General features: G+C 37.2%; 1 protein-coding gene across 2 annotated transcripts in view; it reads right to left on the bottom strand.

Annotated features, from left to right (window-relative positions):
* nlgn2b (neuroligin 2b) overlaps window positions 1–21,510 on the bottom strand; it is a 90,806-nt gene that overhangs the window by 10,903 nt on the left and 58,393 nt on the right. For both annotated transcript variants that reach the window (XM_084103677.1, XM_084103678.1), the window contains 2 exons: window positions 15,483–15,632; window positions 1,770–1,955 (listed from right to left, as the gene is read on the bottom strand). In XM_084103677.1, coding sequence (XP_083959803.1) covers window positions 1,770–1,955; window positions 15,483–15,632 — 336 coding nt within the window. The remainder of the gene's footprint in view (window positions 1–1,769; window positions 1,956–15,482; window positions 15,633–21,510) is intronic.

Below are 21,510 nucleotides of genomic sequence, written 5' to 3'. Positions count from 1 at the left end.
TACAGTGCAACCTTCCCCCATTTATACTGCTCGGGATATGCAAATTCCGGTAGTGTTTATGAGCTTGTGATTGGTCTTTTTGGACCTATCAGAGGTTAGAGGTTCACTATTGGTCAATCTCGGCCTATCAGGCGCTTACATTCTGGGGGCGAGGTTTGTTTTGGGTCTGTTTGCTGCCACGGCGGGATTCTATACAGTTCCCATATACGACATCCGTAATGTCGAAGTTCCGTAGCCTTGATAGGGAACGTCTCCGGTTACTTTCGTAACCTCGGTTCCCTGAAAGGCAAGGAACGAGACATTACGCTCGCCGCCGTGTTCGCTATTGATTTAGCGTTGTTCGATTCTAAAAGGGAATTGACGCTGCACTTGCTTATAACTGCAACGGTGTTTCAGTATTTGCATATTTTGCGTTAATTGGCCAGCTCTGCTGGCGTTAGCCTATAAGATTTCAGCGGAAGTGAAGGATGAGAGGAGTTCCCATATACGACATCCGTAATGTCTCGTTCCTTGCCTTTCAGGGAACCGAGGTTACGAAAGTAACCGGAGACGTTTTCTCCGGCCAAATTTTTGGCGGCCCAATCAGCGAACAGAGGGAGTGGCTGAGAACGATGACGTTGATGTCGTGCGTTAGTTTGAGTTGTAGGGTTACGTCACGACCAAAGGTTAGCGATTGGTTATGGCAGATCCAATAGTTTTAAACTTCAACAGAATACCCGCCTACAAGGAAGTTAACGCTTGTCAATGGAGAGAGGCCAGACTCTCTGTACAAATGAAATGTACGAGAGTCTGGTAGAACCAGGCTATAGAACCGTTGGGTGATGCGATCATAGTGTGTTTTATCGTGAATAAAACACAGCTATTGACCAATCAGAACCTAGGATTGGAACTAACCGTTTTATAAAACATTTATACCATTTTCAAGGAAAGTTTAAATTTCTCTAATATGTCATGTGATGTAAAAAGTAGCCTAATACATTTTGTTTACACCTTGTGAGTGTACACAACAAAATATATTTTCAAAGTAAATGTTTTGTTTTAAACAGAAGACATGAACTCAATTATTCTTCAAAACTTCAAAAAATTATTTTTTTGGGGACTTTTTGCATATTTTGCAACCTCTCATTTTTAAAAAAATATTTTGAGACTTGCTGACCTGGAAACTGCTTTTCAAATATTAATAAGAGTGAAGCAGACATGTTAAAAAAATAAATAATAATAGAATAATAGATTATCAAACTACTTAATAATGTATACTTTTTAAGAATTTTATTCTTTTAAAGAGGCTTGTCTCTTTATTATGATATCAGAACAGTTGTATTATGTTGTTTTTGACTTTATGCCACCCTATATACATTTAAAATTTAATATAGACTTTTTTTTTCTCATCATAAAAGAGGTGTATTCATGTCATTCAAAGCTGAATTTTCAGCAGCCATTACTTCAGTCTTCACATGTGTGTCACATGATCCTTCAGAAATCCTTCTAATATGAAAATGAACTTTTGATCAATTTAATGAGTCCTTATTGAATGAAAGTATTAATTTATAAAAAAGAAAAGAAATAGAAAAACTCTTACCGACCCCAAACATTTGAATGGTATTGTATGTATGAATTAAATTTCGAATGCATTACTGAATAAATGAATAGAGCCAAGACACAAATGAGCATCCTACAATTAGTAAATTAGAGTAAATTTTTTTTGGGTGCCCTTCCTTTAAATTATGGAGCTCTTTATTGATGATGATCACAGCAACAGAGGTTCAAACCTTCAGAATGATGGGATAGGATGAGAAGGTTGACGCAAGAGGCTCCGGCCCCGGAGCCAAATATGGTGATTCTCTCTGGGTCTCCTCCAAAGTGTCCGATGTTCTCATTGAGCCAACGTAGAGCCTGAATCTGGTCTAGTAGCCCATAATTCCCCTTTGCAGACTGATCTCCAGTGCTCAGAAAACCTGCGGAGAGCAAGAGAGTTAGGCCAGAGAAAAGATAACAGACAATGTCGACCAAAATAAAAACAGCATGATCAATACATGTTGATCAAGATCAAGCACTCTGAGCCTGAGACGGGCAAAGTGCATTAGTAAAATGAAAGAATGAAATGAGGCAGAGGACTAAAGCTTTAATTAGACATGTTCTTTTAGAACTTCCAGTTCCTATTTGGAATGATTCATATTAATGTTTACAATAGACTTGAATTGATCATTAATAACACTTGTACACTATGATATACTTGTACAAAGTCCTGTACTTTGCATGTTACTGTGTTAACAGATGATCTACCGGAGGAGCTGGTTACTGTGTTCCACAACCCAATGTGCTCAAACTCATTATTTGAATGTCAAGATTAAGAGCTCTTTTTTCTCATAAGATTTGAGAACATTTCTTCTCTGTTTATCCATGCATAATGAAAAAACATAGTAGGCATTGTTAAATTTATACTTCACAGAATACAGTACATTAGCGTTTTGGAAAGAACATTTTAAGTGAATGATTCAGTGACTGAATCCTTTGGGCCACTTAGTAGTCGCCAACTTGTGATGTTGCCTAGAGGAATGGTGACTGAACAAATGAGTGAAAAAAATCTAAACTTATTCAAAAGACTCAAATCAACCCCATTGCCAGTTTATAAATCTATTTAAAATTTAAAACACAGTAAGTCTCTTCAATTACAGTACTATGAAAGCCTTAGCAGAACAGATTTTAATGTCGAGATTTAGGACACTTTTATTAAAAATCAGCATGTTTATCGATGTATAACATGAGAAAACAACAGTAGGCATTACTCAGTGTACTGCACAGTATACAGTAAGCAGTACATTAGTATTTTTAAAAGACTCTTAATCTTTGGCTAGGTGAACATGACTGGTGAACAGTGATTGAACAAATGACTTAAACGATTCTAATCATCCCATTGCTAGTTCACAAATCTATTTATAATTGCTCAAAAACACATGTGACTAAAATTACAGCACTATGAATGCTTTAGCAGAACATATTTTCATCTGTGAACCTCAGGGATGCTGGGGTGGGTTTGATGCATTAACTGTTATCATCGCTGGTGAGAAGAATTTTATTATCATCTTGTCAAGCCCGTCTTTATGACGGGTCTAGCTGATTAGCCAGTTTAGACATTTGGACCGTTGTTCTTTGGTTAGAAAAAGCTTAAGTGCTCACTGCTCACATACACATACATACTTTAAAATAGGAAGCCCACATACCATAATGGACCTATACAAATAATACATGCTACTGCTCATTAAAATGGACCGTATGTGGTCTTGAGTCACGGTGTAAATGAGAACTAAAGAGCTTATGTAAGAATGTCTGTTTTATTACTCTAACTGAACTGGTGATGCACTAAAAACATGATAATGTAGAAAGAAAAACGGGGAATTTGAAAAATATTTCACATGTCTAAGAAAGCACTCTTCAGACTGTGAAAGAAAGGCTTCCACTGGAATATTAAAAGAAATGGGTAAAAGACATAAAAGGGGAAAAGGAGATAACAATAGACCTATGCTTAAAAGCTACGTGCCCTCAGACCCAATATAAGAGCCAGTGAGTGTGACAGTGAGTGTGACTGTGTGTGTGTGTGTGTTTTAGAGAAAAAGAGCAAGTCAAAGAAACTAAGAGGGACGAGAAGAGAAAAAGACAAACTGCCATGTTGTTTTCAGGAGTCAGGCCTGTGAGGAAGACGAAAAGCGTCAACATACGGCACATCACATCACAAACAACACACAACAGATCATAAACTTGGCACCTCTACATATAAAAGGCTCTCGCCGTGTGTCATAGATGGAGGAATATACCGAAATAGAGTTCTTTGAAAATGTTCGTTACAGATGTAAAAAAAAAAGCTTTTGACGTCTGAAAGTCCCAAAGGATGACAATGACATTGTTTTAAAGGATATCACAGCCTCTGCTACATTCTTTTACATGTTATATAAAATAGTTGCATGTATTCATGACCGCATCATTATTCTAAACTATTGCAATTGTTTCCATGACAAAATGCAAAATTTGCACGGATTTGGCATTTATACATCATTATATTTTAAATAATTACAGCCTATATTTTTGCTCCTTTCCTTGAAATACCACCTTCACAATCAAAAGTTTGATTAAAAAAATACATTAAAGTATTAATATTGTGAAATATTATTTCAATTTATAATAGCTAAATTTTTTATTATGTCTTTTGTGTCTCATGATCCTTCTGAAATCATTATAATATGCTGATTGGGTGCTCAAGAAACATTATATATACTGTGTGTATATATATATATATATATATATATATATATATATATATATATATATATTTGTATATAACAAAACAGCATTTATTTGAAATAAAACTGTAACATTATGATACATTTTTTTTATCAATTTAATGCCTCCTTGCACAAATTCCACCCTGACTGTTCATGACTGACAACTTATATTGCAAAACATCAAATGCATATCTGTTTTATTTCCACTCTGAAGATTCAGGCGATTTTAAAAACAAAATATGGGCCACATTCAGATGTGGTGTGAACACAGACTTCCGTATTGTCTAAACGAAATTAATAGGGCAGGTAACTGGATGTGTGCTAACTCACATTCTAAGCGTCGGCCTCACGAGTCAAGGACAACCCCTAGAAAACGAGACAAATTACGTATTCATCAAACTGCTAGATCAGGCCACCACAGGCGAGTCCCTAAAGATGAGTGAAGTCACTGAGTGCATTACAAATACAACTGTAGTGCAAATTAGAGGGGGAAGTGTGGACGTGAGGTCTTTTTATAATGGTTTCAAATTAGGTGAGTGTGAATCCTAGAGGTTGTGAATCTGTGGCTATATTCAGAAATGTGGCGCATACTTTGTGCAGTATGCGCATTTCTGTAGGCACGGGATAGCTAGATGACCTACTTCACTGGATATTGTATCCCACAATGCAACCCGCTCAACTTAACCTTCCATATTCCATATCCAGATTGTTAGTATGTCATTTGGAACTGTTCCTATATTCATAATTCAGCTGTAGCCTGGTTTATTATTGTTAACCCAAACTAAATATTAATTGAAATAAAATAAAATATAAATATTAGATGAAAATTAGAAATGCAGTCTTGGCTGAAAAACCCTGCACTAAAGCCCTCAAATTACTATTTTTAGCTGGAAAAATAAAAACTTAAACTGAACAAACTAAAACTTAACTAAAATAAATTAAACCCAAATAGTAGTATAAAAAACTAACAAAAATAACAAAAAGCACATACAAAATAGTAAAAAAAAAAAAAAAAAAATTTTTTTTTTAAATTAAACCTGAAATGCTAATTCAAAATATTAATAACTATACTGGTATATAAATAATACAAAAATAACACTGGTAATCACACAGTCCTAACTACATCCTGCTCAGTATATACTGTATACTACATAAACAACATGAAATAAAATATATAATTGCAACAGCAAACAGTAGTATGCTTTACTGCTGTCACATGACCTCTCCACAATGCATGTTTAAATTAACAGTAGCTATTTTGGTTAAACCTTTTTTTTTTTTTTTACATTTATACCATTATGTGTAAAAAAAACATTAACTTTTGTCAAGTCTGATTATATAAGCAGTCAAGCAAGTTACATTGTGGGATATGGTATACCATACAGTTGCATAATGCACTTTATGGCAAATGTAGAAGGTCATGGGGGAATTCCACACAGAAAAATGTCATACTGTGCACAATATACATGCATCAGATATAGTAATAGCAGTAGGGAAGTATGCTATTCTGAACATAAATGTTGTCTAAACCTACTGTTAAGAGGCAAGTATGTAAACATCTGTGCACCTGGATGAGTGGGAACCCTTGTGTGGTCTGTCAGATGACTGGAAGTCTGTGTGTGCAGCACAGCCATTGGATAAAAGGCTGATCGATGGGAAAACGGTGTTCAGGAACTGGTTGCTGAGGGTCGGTGGGTTTGACTGTCTTCAAATGAACCTCCTTCTGTAGCGGTTTGCTGTTGCCTGGCAACCAGCTACTACTTCTTTCAAAGGGATGTGTTTTGCGAGTGTGCAGACACAATGGTGAATGTTGCAAAAATGCAGTGATTATCCTAAACTACGGGTTGCGTCCATATGTGTAACGAAATATCATATTACAATTTAGCAAAATGATCAGTCAAAGTCTAACCCCGTGCACCGCTCTGATTCGCTCGGTAAGTTTCACTGTGAGCTGAGTGCTGAGTTGAATCTCCTGCAGACTTTGGTGCTGAGAGCAGCAGTTTGGGTCTGGACTCATGCATATGCACCACTCCAGCGAACGGCAGATCGGAGAGGGAGAGAGAGAGAGAGAGAGAGAGAGAGAGAGACAGAGAGAGAGAGTGTGTTGCATGCAAAAGGGGGATGAGGAGGTGAGAGGGAGATGCAGGGGAAAAGGTTGATGGATAGATAGATGGATGGATAGATAGATGGATAGAAAATGAGGCTACTTCCAATAAAAGCTCCAACATATTAGGACTACTTTAAGCTGTGTTGCTATGTGAGCGAACGCAAGCGTCTCACTTATATAATTAACCCATGCAACATATCTGCATCAGGCGTATGTTTTAACATGACGTGCCACAACTGTTAGAGGTTGTCGACACTGGACCTGTCAAAGTAAACATTATAAACTTGAACATGTCTTTCTGAATGTGTGCATGATGATTGATGATTGTATTGAAGCACGTTGCATCACAATGCCCCGTTCGCTTTGATGTGTTCATGACCTGTTTAATCTTTGAAGGTCTAAATGCAGCGAAATTTAGTTTGCACCCCTATACCCGAAGTTGAAATCCGCCACTGACAGAATTTTTTTAGCGGTGACGTAAAAATTGAAAGCTGTCCGTCATTTTGACAGATTACACTGAGAGCGATGTACTGTAAATTGTAACTGTAATTCTCACCCCTGTCCACTTGGTGGTGAGTGCGCTCTTGCTGACTATCAAGCTAACGGTCAATGAATGGCTTTTCTGAGTTACTTGACATTGTCTATAAGCTGTTTTATTAACATCTTACTGCGGTTCAAACACTGATTGAGTGATTACATGAGAAACATGATACAGATTTCGGTAAGTTGGACTGTATCTTTCAACATTTTTTTTTATTTTTTATTTATTTCGTTCTTTCAATGTTTATTCCGCTTCTCTGAACTGAGGCGCTACAGTGATCACTCGCGCCACATTAAAGGGCATCAAAACAGTATTGGTTGAATTTTGTGATAAAATAGACTGAATTTGAAAGCTGAGACTTTGTTTGATTTCAAAAGTAACAAAGCACAAAGTTTATTGCGATTTACTGGACAAATATTCATGATGAAATCTGAAAAGTGACGCAAAGTCTCTGTTCAACTTTCTCTTCATAAATAAATAAATGCATAATCTAGCCTATATGCTTGTCCTGTACGTTTGTGAATAAAAATGTGAACAAAAATAGAGCCTATTAAATGGCTTATTATTATTAAAGTGTGAAAATTAAAATTGACAGGTAATAATAGATTATGATGGAATTTTTACACCCCTGTTCGTCAAAATAACAGACCTAAAGGAAGTCTAATGCGACCTCTGCTGGAACGGTTCCTTACCGTTCTTAGAACTGTTCAGCCCGATGGTGGAAAAGTGCTAAAGATGATTGATGGTGCCAGGGAGGACTCAATGTTTACACTTTAGGGGGAGATAAACCCATGATTGTCATACTAATAGTAGTCAATGAACAATAAACTGGGTTAAGATAATGTATTGTACCATAAAAAACTTACATACTTCGTCTAAATCTTACTCTAACAACACTAATAATTCTTCTTCTTATTATAAATATATTTCAATATATTTAATAAATTACTAATTACAATAAATAATTCTAAGGACCTTTGTGGAGGATCGCCTAACTACCCAGAATGCTTTAATTGAGCTGTCCTTGGAGCCAAACTATATAAGCAGGAAGACAAGATAAAAACCTTAAACAGAACACCAAACAAGTGACCCATTAGACAGAAGTCCACTGCTGTGTTCACTACATTCCTCTTCTTGTCATTCTAATTCAATTCAAACTCCTGCTTGCGAATTGACTAAATTCCTAAATTACGATTTTTGTCTTGTCAAGCAGAACCTCAGAACCGCATTTGTCCTCTCCATTCCTCACAGGAAAGCGTGTTTCTCTAACTGAAATATCTGTATCTAAAACAAGCATATTGGTTGGTGAAGTATAGTAAAATAGTTAATCAGCTGTGCTTCGCAGGGCCCCGCTGTTAGGCTGCATCAATATCTCACAAACATAAAAACAATATTCTGCGTTCTGCACGGCTGCACCTTACAACAGACTACAGACAACTAACCGCCTGTTTTACCAGAGGACGTACTGCTACTGAAAGAAGAGTGATGGCGAAGAGATGAGATTTAGCTTTCGACAATACTAGCCATTGGATTTGGTGCCGATATTATATATATTTGTACAATGTGATTTGTTCAAAAATATACATTTTTCAGAAAAAAGTAAACATGAAGCTTCACCACTAAACCTAACCATCAGCGGGGTATTAGTACAATTGGGATAATAGAAATTAAAATGAATTAGCTACCAATTCGTCAAAACGTAAAATAGTTACGAGATTGTGTTGGAACTCCCGCCAAATAGCACCATTGACGACTTCTTTAGTCTTTTTATAATAATTTACTCTGAAATATAAATAAACAAGTGAAGTTAATCATGCTAAATCTCGCCGCTGCTCACCCGCAGCAGGTATAAAAATATGAAAATGTGCCCTCTTCATTCTGAGGTGGCATTTACATTTCCAAAAATAATCTCCTCCACTTCTCAGATACCAACACTGCAAACATTCATTGTTTCCCTTTGCATTTATAATTATGCGATTAGCGTTCACATCAAAAAATGAAAAGCGCGTTTCAGAAACATAAATATACCTCAAAGCAAACATCCTCGAGAGGTGCACGGCAGTGAGTGAATCATAAATCAGGAATTCTGTGCTAGCTGGTGGCGAATGGCGGAAAGTGTAAAAACTGCTGAAATAAAGAATCGTGTGGAATTAGGAACCTAATTAGGGTAATCTGTTCCTTCAAATAGAACAGATTTGATGAAGAACTGGAAGATGCCGAGAAAGAGAAAGCGAGTGAGGTGAGGGGGTAATGCGAACAGGGAAATGCAGGAAGCGCTTAGGCCCTGGTAAGAAAAACGGAGCTAACCCGCAAGGCCCATTGACAGCGCATTCTTTCTTCCCCAGAGTTCATTAATTAGTTAATTAGTTAATTAGTCTGAGCAGATGGTTGTGGTACACAAATCAGCAACTCAGAGGGGCAGCTGGGCGGAGGCAGAGATGGAAGGTGAGGGCGCCTCAGATCTGGAGAAAACGAGCACATTCGCAGAGCGCTAATGCTAACGCAGCTAACCTGCTGCAGTGCACACTCACAGAACACATGTGTACTAGCACTCGTAGCTCATTCTGGCCTACCACCCCCTTCCTCAGAGTGTGCGTGAGGAATTTCAGATAGTTGCGCAACGGCTTCGAAAACACAAGAACCTGTGCGGGTCAGAATCCAGAAAGAAATGCTGTGTGTGTGTGTGTGTGTGTGTGTGTGTGTGTGTGTGCGTGCGTTAGAGAGAGTTGCATTAGCATTGGTTTGGATGAATTCTCTGCTTCACTGCAGATATAAAAAGGCACTTCTGATGGTTATTTTTAGCATGTTCACATTTCTCCCTTCTGTCTCCACTCTTTCACTTGTTCTGTCTCTCTCTCCACCTCTCCACCTTTCTCTGGCCCTTTTTCCTTTTATCTCACTTTCGCTGTGTAAAGGTGCATGTGCATATATCTCACACAGTTCTGACAGTGTCTGTGCGTATGGGAGCTGGATAAAGGGTCCGGTTTTGTGCTAAACCTGCTTTTATGATGCGGAACACTGTTCTGTCTCTCTCTCTCTCTCTGTCTCTCTCTCTTTTTTTTCACATCCTTTGTGCATTTTTTTTCCTGTTTGAAAATGCTTCATCCAATCCAATCATCCAATGGGACTGGAATGGCAAGACACAAACACGTAATCCTCTTCACCGCTATAGAAAAACCTCTATAAAGAAGAATAGAGAGAAAGACAGATAATTCACTGAAAGGTTACTCCTATTCATCCATGCACCAAAATTCATCACCCATGCTAATAATCGCACTTTTTGCATCCTTTCAGGGAGGCGTACATGTATTTTTGTTTCTAATGTATTACAACATACTCATACTAATGCTGCGGTATGCATACTGTGTGCATTGTGCACATTTTCTGTATGCATAGAATATTAGGGTTTGCACCAAAATGTGCAATATGTGCACTGCACTCCATTTGCAATGTGATGAGGCAAAAGTAATAGCCTTTATTATTGACAATTTTTTTGCAGGCTGAGAAACTTACACAAATATGACAAAAAATGCTGGAGTTATAAAATTTGCAGAGGTATACATTTAAGTAACACTTGTAAGTACGAAGGCTAAATATGTCATTATCAAAAACAGCTATAGAGTTAGCAATTTTGACTTCATCTCTGTAAATCAGTTTGAACAGGAAAAAAACCTTGGATTCATTAATTATACATTTTTTTGCGACATCACTCCGTGTGGCATTTTTAATGTAAAAAAAAATAAATAATCAAATCACATTGTATAAATTCATACGAAATCGCCACCTCATGAAGCAATCACCAGATCCAATGGCTAATTGTAACAGTAGTCCACTGAAGGACAGTTGAATGTAGAAATGAATCTGCAAAATGAATCTGCCATTTCATATAATTTAAAGTTACGAGTTTTCAATTTTATATTTTTAGTTTTCATTTTAATTTCAGTTTTAGTTTGTAATTTAAGTACTTTAAACCAAACATGCTTTATTTCAGTTATTTGCCAAGACAACATTTTTTTATTTACATTAAGTTTTTAAATCTAAAATGTATATATTATATAATATTAGTTTAATTTAATTTAACAAACATGTTTTAATAGTTTTATTTAACAACACTGGTGTTTAATTTTTTCAAAAACAAATGTGAAAGACATGCCTCGACTATTTTTACTTCTTGGATTAAGCATTTTAAATCTACTGGATTACAATGACTGTTTGGTTGAATTTATGTGTTTTCTGATTAGGGAAAAAATTATAATTTTAAGCCCTTTCAGAGCAAATACATAAACACTATGGACAAAAAGTGTTTATCCTTCATCTCCCAGTCATACAGTACTTGACGCCACTTGACGAATTAAACATGCAACAGAGTAAGGTCTTGTCACCAAAATGTTGCATAGTGTTAAAAAGTTAATCCCATACTTTTTATTCACAGCACATAAATATCCTAAACATGGAACCTCTCCTCTCTATTAGCACCCCAGCCGATATGAGAAGCTTTTGATCATTGCATTAAATAAACACACTTAGAGAACACACACAGGCCAAAACTACTCCACTTACAACTTTGACTGTGATTCCCTCAGATCACTTCATCTCCACAGGGAACGGTTTCATTTACCTTCTTAGTCTGTTTAGATTTATATTCAATTCGTCATTCTTGAAGGTAAACTCACTCTGGCCTTCTGCATTCATTATGCGTTCATGGAAAAAGGGAGTCATCTCAACTCACACCAGGGCTGGACTGGGACAAAAAAATCGGCCCAGGCATTTTGGCCCAGACCGGCCCACTATGATCATAAACACCACCCATCTTTGCACGCCCTTAATTATATGCATACCAACTCCTATTCATTAAAACCACTAATACCATGTAATGAGTGAGTATAGGAACGAGTGAGAGTTAACAGATGAAATAAGTAAAAATTTGACATTTATTAATACAGTTGAACTATACTCCACAGTGGTGAATCCTAAAACAAGCAATAATCTGCATTAGCATAGCAATACAAGTTTTTCTTACAGGATTTTTGTTAAAACTGTGGTGGGTGGACCTCGGCCCTTCTAGGGGGGTTGGGGGGCATGCCCCCCCGTGAGAAAATTTTGTGCATTTTAATGTTAAATTCATCAATCTGGTGCACTTTGAGAGTTCAAAATTAAAAGCTCCAACCCATATTCAGTGTGCAAATTAAACAAAGAAAAATTCAAACCTCTTTTAGTTACAGTGTCTATTTACATTACACCTACTACATAATAATAGTTATAATATTAATCCAATGACAGTAATTGCCATATTTTGTAAAACAAATGCACTAAAAAATAAAGGAAACTTTCATAATTAGTTTTGTACCAATTTCTATACTTGAAAGAGATAAGCACATGATCTTTTATTTTGACGCAAACCGCATCAAGCTTTTATTTTGGCGGAAAACATGGTTTACAAACGCCTCTCATTAGATTTCTAGTGAATTGCGGTAATCGTCAACTATGCAGATGTGGAAATAATCTGTAACTGGGTTATGGGTTCCTACACTCATGACATAGCCTAAGTGTTTTGAAAGAAGTTCTGCTTACCGCAGGCTCTACACTCTCTCATCTCTCTCCTGATCCTCATCACTATCATCATCATCACAGGAGCTGATGAAGGGCAGAAAACATATATTTTGACACATAAAGCGTCTGCTTTAAGGGCTTGGTTCTATTTTTTCACGCTATTTCTCTGCACATTCCTTGCGTTTCTTCTCCATCTCGCTGACTATTTTGACAGATACACACTGACACTGTCACTCGTTTAAAGTTGTGATTGGGCCAGCCCAGTGTCAATCAAGAAAAGAACCAATGGGCCGCTGATCTACGTGTTTCATGTGCTGGTCTGTCAGAAAAAAAAAAAAAAACTAACACTGACTTTTTTGGACCAATGCATTACACCGGCACAAACCCAGCGCCGCCAATTAAGCAAAACAAAACCAAGCGAATGGGCCGCCGATGTACAAATTTTATGGGCCGTTAAAAAAAAAAAAAAAAAAAAAAAATGTATATGAGTATGAGATGTATCGGCCCGAAAAGCACGTCGGCCCACCGGGAAAATGCCCGGTATGCCCAATGGCCAGTCCAGCCATGACTCACACGATGCAGTGCAGAAACGGCCCAAACAGTTCTCTCACACCATGCGTGAAAGTTTCCTCACAAAATCTTTGTGACACCTAAACCAAGCTTGAAACTTAAGCATCGTTACTAACAGCTTGGAAATGCAGTCATAATTGGGTCTTTTTTTTTTTTTTCAGTTTAGTGCAACTGAAAGTGGAATATAGGGTTTTACTTCTCCCCGATTGGGTTATTGTAATTCTTATATGCTAAAAACACTCCACATCTAGAGTTTCGGCTGTTTCTTCTTCCTGATTAAATTACTGTAATTCTTTTATTTCAGATGAGGTCACTTAATGTGTTAAAGCTGAAGTAGAGCAGAACACCACATCTAGATGCTAATGACTCAAAAATACTCTTGACAACTCAAAATGAAGAGATTAAATCAATATTCTTCTAAACCTCTCTGATAGTTTCATATAATTCACAAAATACCATATTTATAATTCAATAACCAAGCTTTATGCAGTTGAACCGCCACTACAACTTCACACCTTTCTTTTCACTGCAACCTTTTCAACATTCTTAGGTTCTCAGAAAAAAGGCCACATTCACACAGCAACAGAAATGGCTGTCAGTCGTGTATTTGAGTCCTTAATACGGTTACGCTCACACACAGTTCAGTTATTTACAGCAGTGACAACCATTCTATAACCAAACTTGCATTTGTAAATTTTCAGTCACAATCACATTCTCTGGAAACCCACGCTGTGTGAACGGAACCGGACTGGACAACTAGTTGTATGTCACCTAATAAAGAGTGAGTGAGAGAGCCGCTCTGTGCTGCACAAACATGTCTCTACCGTGTGTTGCGGGTTTTCCTGTGTGGTTTCATTTTTGGTAACTAAAAGCCTTGGAGATATGAGCTGTGTGTCATCTGAAGCACACTAGATCCAGTCTATCAGTTTTGTGTTATACATGTGACCCAAATGCTCCGCTCTCCACCCAGATTTGATGGATAAAATCACAGCTTGATTGGACTCTTGACGTATCAAATCTGTTAAGGCTTTTCAGTTTTGATATTGAAATAATAAATATCAGATACACTGATTTTATGGGTTACTGGTAAGTGAATGTGGATTTGACTTCCGTTGCACGTTCATACAGACGGTATTCGATATGCTGCTCTACGTTAAGCTTTTGTTTGAACAGGACATTTCGAGACTCACACCTGTAGGTACATGCATTTGTCAAATCCAAAAACTGACGGTGTGAAAGTAGACAATGTTTCCTTTATAGTAGGGGTGTAACGATACCCTAATTTCACGATTCGATACATATCACGATACGATATTATTGCGATACTCCAAGACATATAATAAAAGGTTAAGAAAAAATGTACTGTTGATTAAATGTTCAATTTGATATAACATTGTGGGTGTAAATGAATAGGCTTGGACAATGGTGACACCAGAATTAATATATTCATGATTCTGAACCTGAAAATACAGAATTATTTTAGACGAATATGCTTGCACTCTGTCACTGGCTAGATATATTTAAAATAATGTAGGCCACTTTGTACTGGTAACATAAGACTTATAACATACGCATTATCAGGACCCACTAATATTCCCCCATTATTATACATTATATTCAACATAATATATTGTAGTTTAATGTAGTACTGATTCTGAAAACTTCAATTTGTTCTCACAGGGTAATTTTTATTTTGGGTGAACTATCCACGATACATATTGTTGCATTTTTGTATTGCGATATATTGTGACAAGATATATTGTTACACCCCTACTTTATAGTGAAAAACCAGTCCAATAATGCAGAAATGCAAATAAGAATACAGTTCCTTCTAAAGCATAACACCATTTTACAAGTTTTGACTTACCGTAATGTTTATTGAATTAACTTATATTTCAAATATGTGAAGTTAAATATTATGTGAACATAAATACTAAGTTTATATTCAAGTTAAATATTACAAATGTAAAAAAAAAAAAAAAACTGCACAAATGTTTACACTGGAAATTTACAAGGGATCATTCATCCGCAAGTCTTCTGAAGCAACACAACAGTGCTCAAATCTCATTTGCACTTCAAAACTGGCATGTCAAGACATGTTGTGGAGGCTTTGGCATGAGAACCAATGATATTTGACTTCACTGATGTTAAATCTGGTGCAACATGACTTATTTAAAACATACGAATGAGATTTGACAGTTATGATGGAGATTTTCAGCAAACATTGACATTTTTATGGGGATTTTTTATTTCATTTTTGGAGCATTTTATCTAATTTTATCAGTCCCTATTGCCATTTTAAAAAGAACAGCCAGACCATTCTTAAAAATGTGCCACTATCCTTTAAATTACATAAAAAGTAAAATTAACAACAACTATCACAGGTCAACAACAGCAGCAATAATAATAATAATAAAAAAGACGACGTTGTACTTACCCAGAACACCTAATCTGTAGTTCATAGTGACAACAATTACGTTTCCATAGGCAGCAAGAACGCTTGCATCAAACATGTTTCCTGTCCCCTCCATGTACGAACCACCATGGATAAACAACATCACAGGCTTCTTCCGACGATCTCTAATATCTGTGAAAAGCATAAACATGCATACATTTATTCTGAGTGCAACATATATTATCTAATACAAATGTTGCAGCATCAATGATCTGCTTGGTGATAAAGCCTGATATTATGCACTATACTGTATATATAACATGTTATTTTACAACCATGCACAATTTTAATTGACAATTAAATTAATAAATGTATAGTTCTTATACACTACAGTTCAAAAGTTTGGGGTCAGCACAATGTTTATGTTTTTGAAAGACTCATTTATTTAATCAAATATACAGTAAAACAGTAATGTTGTGAAATATTACAATTTAAAATAACTGTTTTATATTGTAATATGTTTTAATATGTTGCTTATGCTGAACTTTAAATAAACAGCCGTTACTTCTGTCTCATGGTCCTTCAGAAATCATTTTAATATGCTGATTTGGTGCTCAAGAAACAGTTCTTATTATTATCAATGTTGCTTAATATTTTTGTGGAAAGCGTTATACTTTTTTCAGGATTCTTTGATGAACAGAAATTTAAAAAGAACAGCATTTATTTGAAATAAAAATCTTTATAAACATCTTTACTGTGACCTTTCGTCAATATAATCAATTTTGAATGGTAGTGTATATAACATCACATATATAGAACCATATATTAATGCATTCATTTCAATTGAAACATACGATTAGGAAAAATGTTTTGCAGTATTTTAAAACTTGAAGCAGAAATGATCTTTGGCAAAAGAATAAGGTGCATTTTAGGCTTTTTTTATGTGCAGTTGCCTTCTTTATACAGGAGAAATGTTAGGAAGTGAACACTAGCTTTCTGTTTACTGCATACTACACAGTGTGCAATGTGTTTCCATTTGATGGTCAGATCAAATAATGAGTCAAGAAGATGATGGTAAAAACAGGGGTTGATACTGCTTCCAGTTCACTTGTCACTCTTAAAATAGAAGGTCAAGTTGAGCACACTGCATTACAGTATACAGTACAATATGTTCTGCTGTATACTGCAAACAATGGCAACTTTAGTAGGTCATCCGAGTATACAAATGCAAACACTGTATATTGCAGGAATAGTGTATTAGTACACGATTCCGAACATATCCTCAATCGTCTCCTCACACTCTGGGATCTTTTGGCACGGTCTGCCTCGGATTGGCTCATCATTTCTGCACTCTGCTGGCACAGTCTGTCTGTTTCTCTTCCAAAACTCTGTTGCTCTGATGTATCTCTGTATCAGTTAGTACAGTCTGTGTGTGTTCCCTCTCTCTCCGCTGTACATTTGGAATACAAAAAGCTCTGATAGGTCAGACCGGCTCTGACAGAGCTTTGACTCTCTCAACGATTCCACCATCTCAAGTCTAGGTGCTGCATTGGTACCTTTCGCGTTCCCTCGTGTGCTTCATTGGTACCTTCTCTGTCCTTAGACCCTTCTAAACTCCCCCATCTCAAGTGTCCTGTCTCTTTTAGATTCACATCTATATGTGCTGCTTATTGGTACAGGTTGTTCCCCATTGCTTTTCTCTTGCAGTGTGTTTGAGCTGCACATGCTCATGCATATATACACGTTCTCGGAGATGCTTGTGTGTGTGTGAGTGCGATGGAGTGTGTGAGGGCAGTCAGAGATGTCCAGTTAGCCAGTGCTTCTGTGGTGTGCAAGCGCTGTAGATAATTCATATGAAAACCAGACCATGCAGAAACATAAATAACTACCACGACATCTGTTTACCCCGAGAGAGAGAAGGAGGGGGGTCTGAGAGAAAGAAAGAGTGTGGGTGAGAGAGATGGGAGAAATCATAAAAGCGAGAGTGAGACAGATTAAGGGAGAGAGGGAGAGACGGCTGGAGTGGCAGTGAGAGAGAGAGAGAGAGAGAGAGAGAGAGAGAGAGAGAGAGAGAGAGAGAGAGAGAGAGAGAGAGAGAGAGAGAGAGAGAGAGAGAGAGGAAGAGGAAGAGATCGAGATGTGAAAAGGAAATGGCACACAAAAGAGAATAAAATAAAAGTTACACAGACCAAGGTCCTTTCACGGACACACAAAATCACACACACACAGGCAGCTGTGATGCTGAGTCGCTATGGAAACTGCCTCATCTCTCTCTCTCTCTCTCTCTCTGTCTAATAGAAGCTCACCAGCACTGACTCACTCATGCCTGTTGCCACGGAAACAAATTCTACACACGTATTTGCACGCCCGCCTGCATCACCACCTGAATCTCGGGTTACAAACGCATTACAGCGACTGCACACTCACACTTTTTCTTCTTAATCTTTGCACACACACAAACACCTCTGCTTGTAGACAAACACACCTCTTTATAAACACACACACTTACGATACATTGAGCACATCTGTTTGTTCAGCACACACACCTATGTGCGATCATGCATGAATATGCTCGTGCACAAGTATGGGCACAGATACACACATGACTAATATTAGACTTAAGATTTTTTCTGGTGTTGATATGTGTTGTTTCACACCCTCAGTGCAATAGTTACTTGGTAAAGTCTATGTTTTATTGGTGCCGTTGAAGCAATGACACCAATGAGTCGGCCAATCAGATAGACCATGTGGATCAGGTGTGCTGTTATTGCTGAGTGCTGTGAGCAGCCAATCAGCTGATGGGAAATCTTTATCAGGATGGAACTGCTTTTTTGTGTCACTATGAGGCGACTTGGGTGACCATAGGAAAGATTTTAAAGAAATTAATATTTTATTCAGCAAGGATGCATTAAATGGATTGAATGATTTATATTTCAAATAAATGCTGTTCTATTCACTCATAAACATTCTTAACATCCAAGAAAAAAAAAAAGTAGTTTTTCCACAAAACATTTTAATAAGCACAATTGTTTTTAACATGGATAATAATGAATGTTTCTTAAAGGTCCTGTATTATGCCCCTTTTCACAAGATGTAAAATAAGTCTCTGATGTCCCCAGAGTGTGTATGTGAAGTTTCAGCTCAAAATACCCAACAGATCATTTTTTACAGCATGTTTAAATTGTCATTTTTTGGGGCACAGAAAAACACACTGTTTTAGTGTGTGCCCTTTAAATGCAAATAAGCTGCTGCTGGACGACCCAGGGGGCGGAGCTTCATGAGCTCGCGCTCAGTCTGTCAGGACAATTTCATCTCACGGAATGATGATAATATCAGAAACTCTCAGTAACGGTGTTCATTTCGAGTCGGACAATAATGCCTACAGAGTCAGAGTGCTGTATAGAGATGGAAAAGGTATAGTTTAGTAGTTTAATTACGGTTATTATAACGTATTTGTCATCTGCTTGTATGTATCCATTATTTATTAATAGCCTACAAGTCTGCTGTCTGAATGATGATCAAACATATACTGATGAGTTTAATAAAGTTTATTGTACATCACACAAAAGATGAAGTGTCAGTTTTACTTCAGAAAATCACCGTAAGAGCTGAGTAAACACAGCAAGTTATAAGAAGTGTGCAAGTACATAAACGAATTTCGGTAGAGTTGAGGGAGCATTCCTGTGGGCGGAGGTTAGTAAAAAAAACGGTTCTAGTGACGTCATTAAAGAAGGAAGTAGAGGGATGTAGTCCAAACGAGCCGTTCGATGTAGGCGACTTCTGTTAAATAAAATATCTCGCTTGGCATTGAACATTGATAATTTTACAGATATTATTTATGCTCTAACAGCAACATTACACACTAACTAAAGTTTGAAACATGGGATCACGAAGAACGGGACCTTTAAGAAACCAAATCAGCATATTAGAATGATTTCTAAAGGATCATGTGACACTGAAGACTGCACTGTTAAAAAAATCTGTAGAAATTACAGTATTATTGGCAGCTACTTGCCAGTAACTTACTGTAGATTTAAATTGATGTTATTTACTGGCAACAGTTTGTTCAAAGTTAAATGAACATTAAACATTAACAAGTCTTTATCTTTACAGAATAAAACTAAAATAACAGCCTCATGCAAAGCATTCTGGGAACCAAAATCTGAAGGAAAAAAACAGAAAAAGGTTGATGAAGATTTCTGGTTCCCAGAATGCTTTGCATTAGGTTGTTATTTTATAGTTTTATTCTGTAAAGACAAAGACTTGTTAATGTTTAATGTTCATTTAACTTTGAGCAAACTGTTGCCAGTAAATAACATCGATTTAAATCTACAGTAAGTTACTGGCAAACAGCTGCAAAACTACAGCAAATTTTTTACAGTGTGGAGTAATGATGCGGAATATTCAGCTATGCATCACAGGAATAAAATACAATTAAAAATATATTCAAATAGAAAAGAGTTACAGTTTTACTGTATTTTTGATCGAATAAATGCAGCCTTGGTAAGAATAAAAGATTTCTCTATTTTTAAAAATCTTACCGACCCCAAACTTTTGAACGGTAGTGTATTTCAGGAGAAATCTTAAAGATGTCTCAAACTGAACTCAGATCTTCCCAGATGCAAAAGCAAAATCAATTGATTTCAATATGAACCCCCATAATTCAATGTTTAATCAGGAAAAATGGCAATGCAATTTGAATGCTTTTTTAAAGTTCTCAGAACTTGCGCTAGATGTCAAAGCGCTGCCCACAAGGCTATCGTCTGCATATATGCAAATATTAAATAGTTCACTAATGCTCATGTCATTCCTAGTCTGAATGAAGCATTTTTTTTAGTGAACTATCCCTTCAATGTAAATAATAATGAAAAACGTGTAGAATCAGATGCTGTAAAAAGAGATTTCTCCAAGCCGTTTTTTTTTTTTTTTTTTGCTGCAGTATTGAGATATTTTTTGTGTGCGATGCATCACAGAGAAGCACATAGAATCCACAAACATCTTATCTGGGACAACCCTGCTTACGAATCCATGAGTATAATCTTGTATATGTGTGTGTGTGTGTGTGTGTGTGTGTGTGTGTGTGTAAGAGCGACGGAAGAATGGGGAGACACAGGAAGAGAGAGAGACCGTATGCAATGCATTAGCCTCAATATGGGATGGAAAGAGTCCGAGAGAGAGAGAGAGAGAGAGAGAGAGAGAGAGAGAGAGAGAGATACCAAGCACAACGGCCAGATCCTTTCAACAGAGGCCTTAGTATCCTATTTGCTTCAAAACATCCTCAAAATACAAGAACGCTATTCTGTCTCTCCTCCTCCAAGCCTGCATCTCTCTCTTCCTCTCCTATGCCGCACCTCCCCCTCCCTTTCTCTCTGATCTCCTGCTTTTCCTTCTTCTCTCCCCCTCTCCTCAACTCTTTGCCTTCATCTTTGCCTCTCTGCTCTCGTTATGGGACTTCACTCTCTATCTTTTGTTCTTTTCCGTCTGGGTTTTTCTCAACGTTATTTACAGGAAAGTAAAGTGAGAGAAGGTGGGAATGGGAATGGGATCGGGACATGACAGATTCGAACCCGGGTCCCCGTGAGTCAACGGCTCTCGTGTGTCGTGAGCAAATGTGCTACCTTTTGCACCACGACCATCCCTCTCTCTTCTTGTTCCTGTCTCCCGCCCACACATCCTCTCTCACTTTCAAAGCTCCATGAATCTTATTTCATCATATACTCGTCTTTATCACGATTTTTTTTTTTTTTTTTTTGGTGATCTCTCCCCCTCCATGCTCTCAAATTGGGGATCTGAGTGTTCCCCCTCTCCTCCTCTTTTTCATCTCTCCTCTGTCGTTCTCCTCTTTTCCTCCATCTCTGCTATGCGTTTCCTCTCCTCTTCTCTCCCGTGTTCAGAGACGCAAAATTGGATTAGCTGGCAGTGTCTCTATTTAAACCTCTGCAATTAGAGACGCCCAAAATCCGAGAACTCAACGCAATGAGTGCGAGCCCTGCACATGCAGAGACATGTTTGCGGTAAAGAATGATAGTCATTTCAAACAGAATACTATAAAACCCTTTTAATAGTTTAA

The sequence above is a fragment of the Abramis brama genome, assembly GCF_963993115.1.
Source record: "Abramis brama genome assembly, chromosome: 25".
Taxonomy (NCBI): Eukaryota; Metazoa; Chordata; class Actinopteri; order Cypriniformes; family Leuciscidae; genus Abramis; species Abramis brama.
This window is presented reverse-complemented; position numbering and strand designations above follow the sequence as displayed.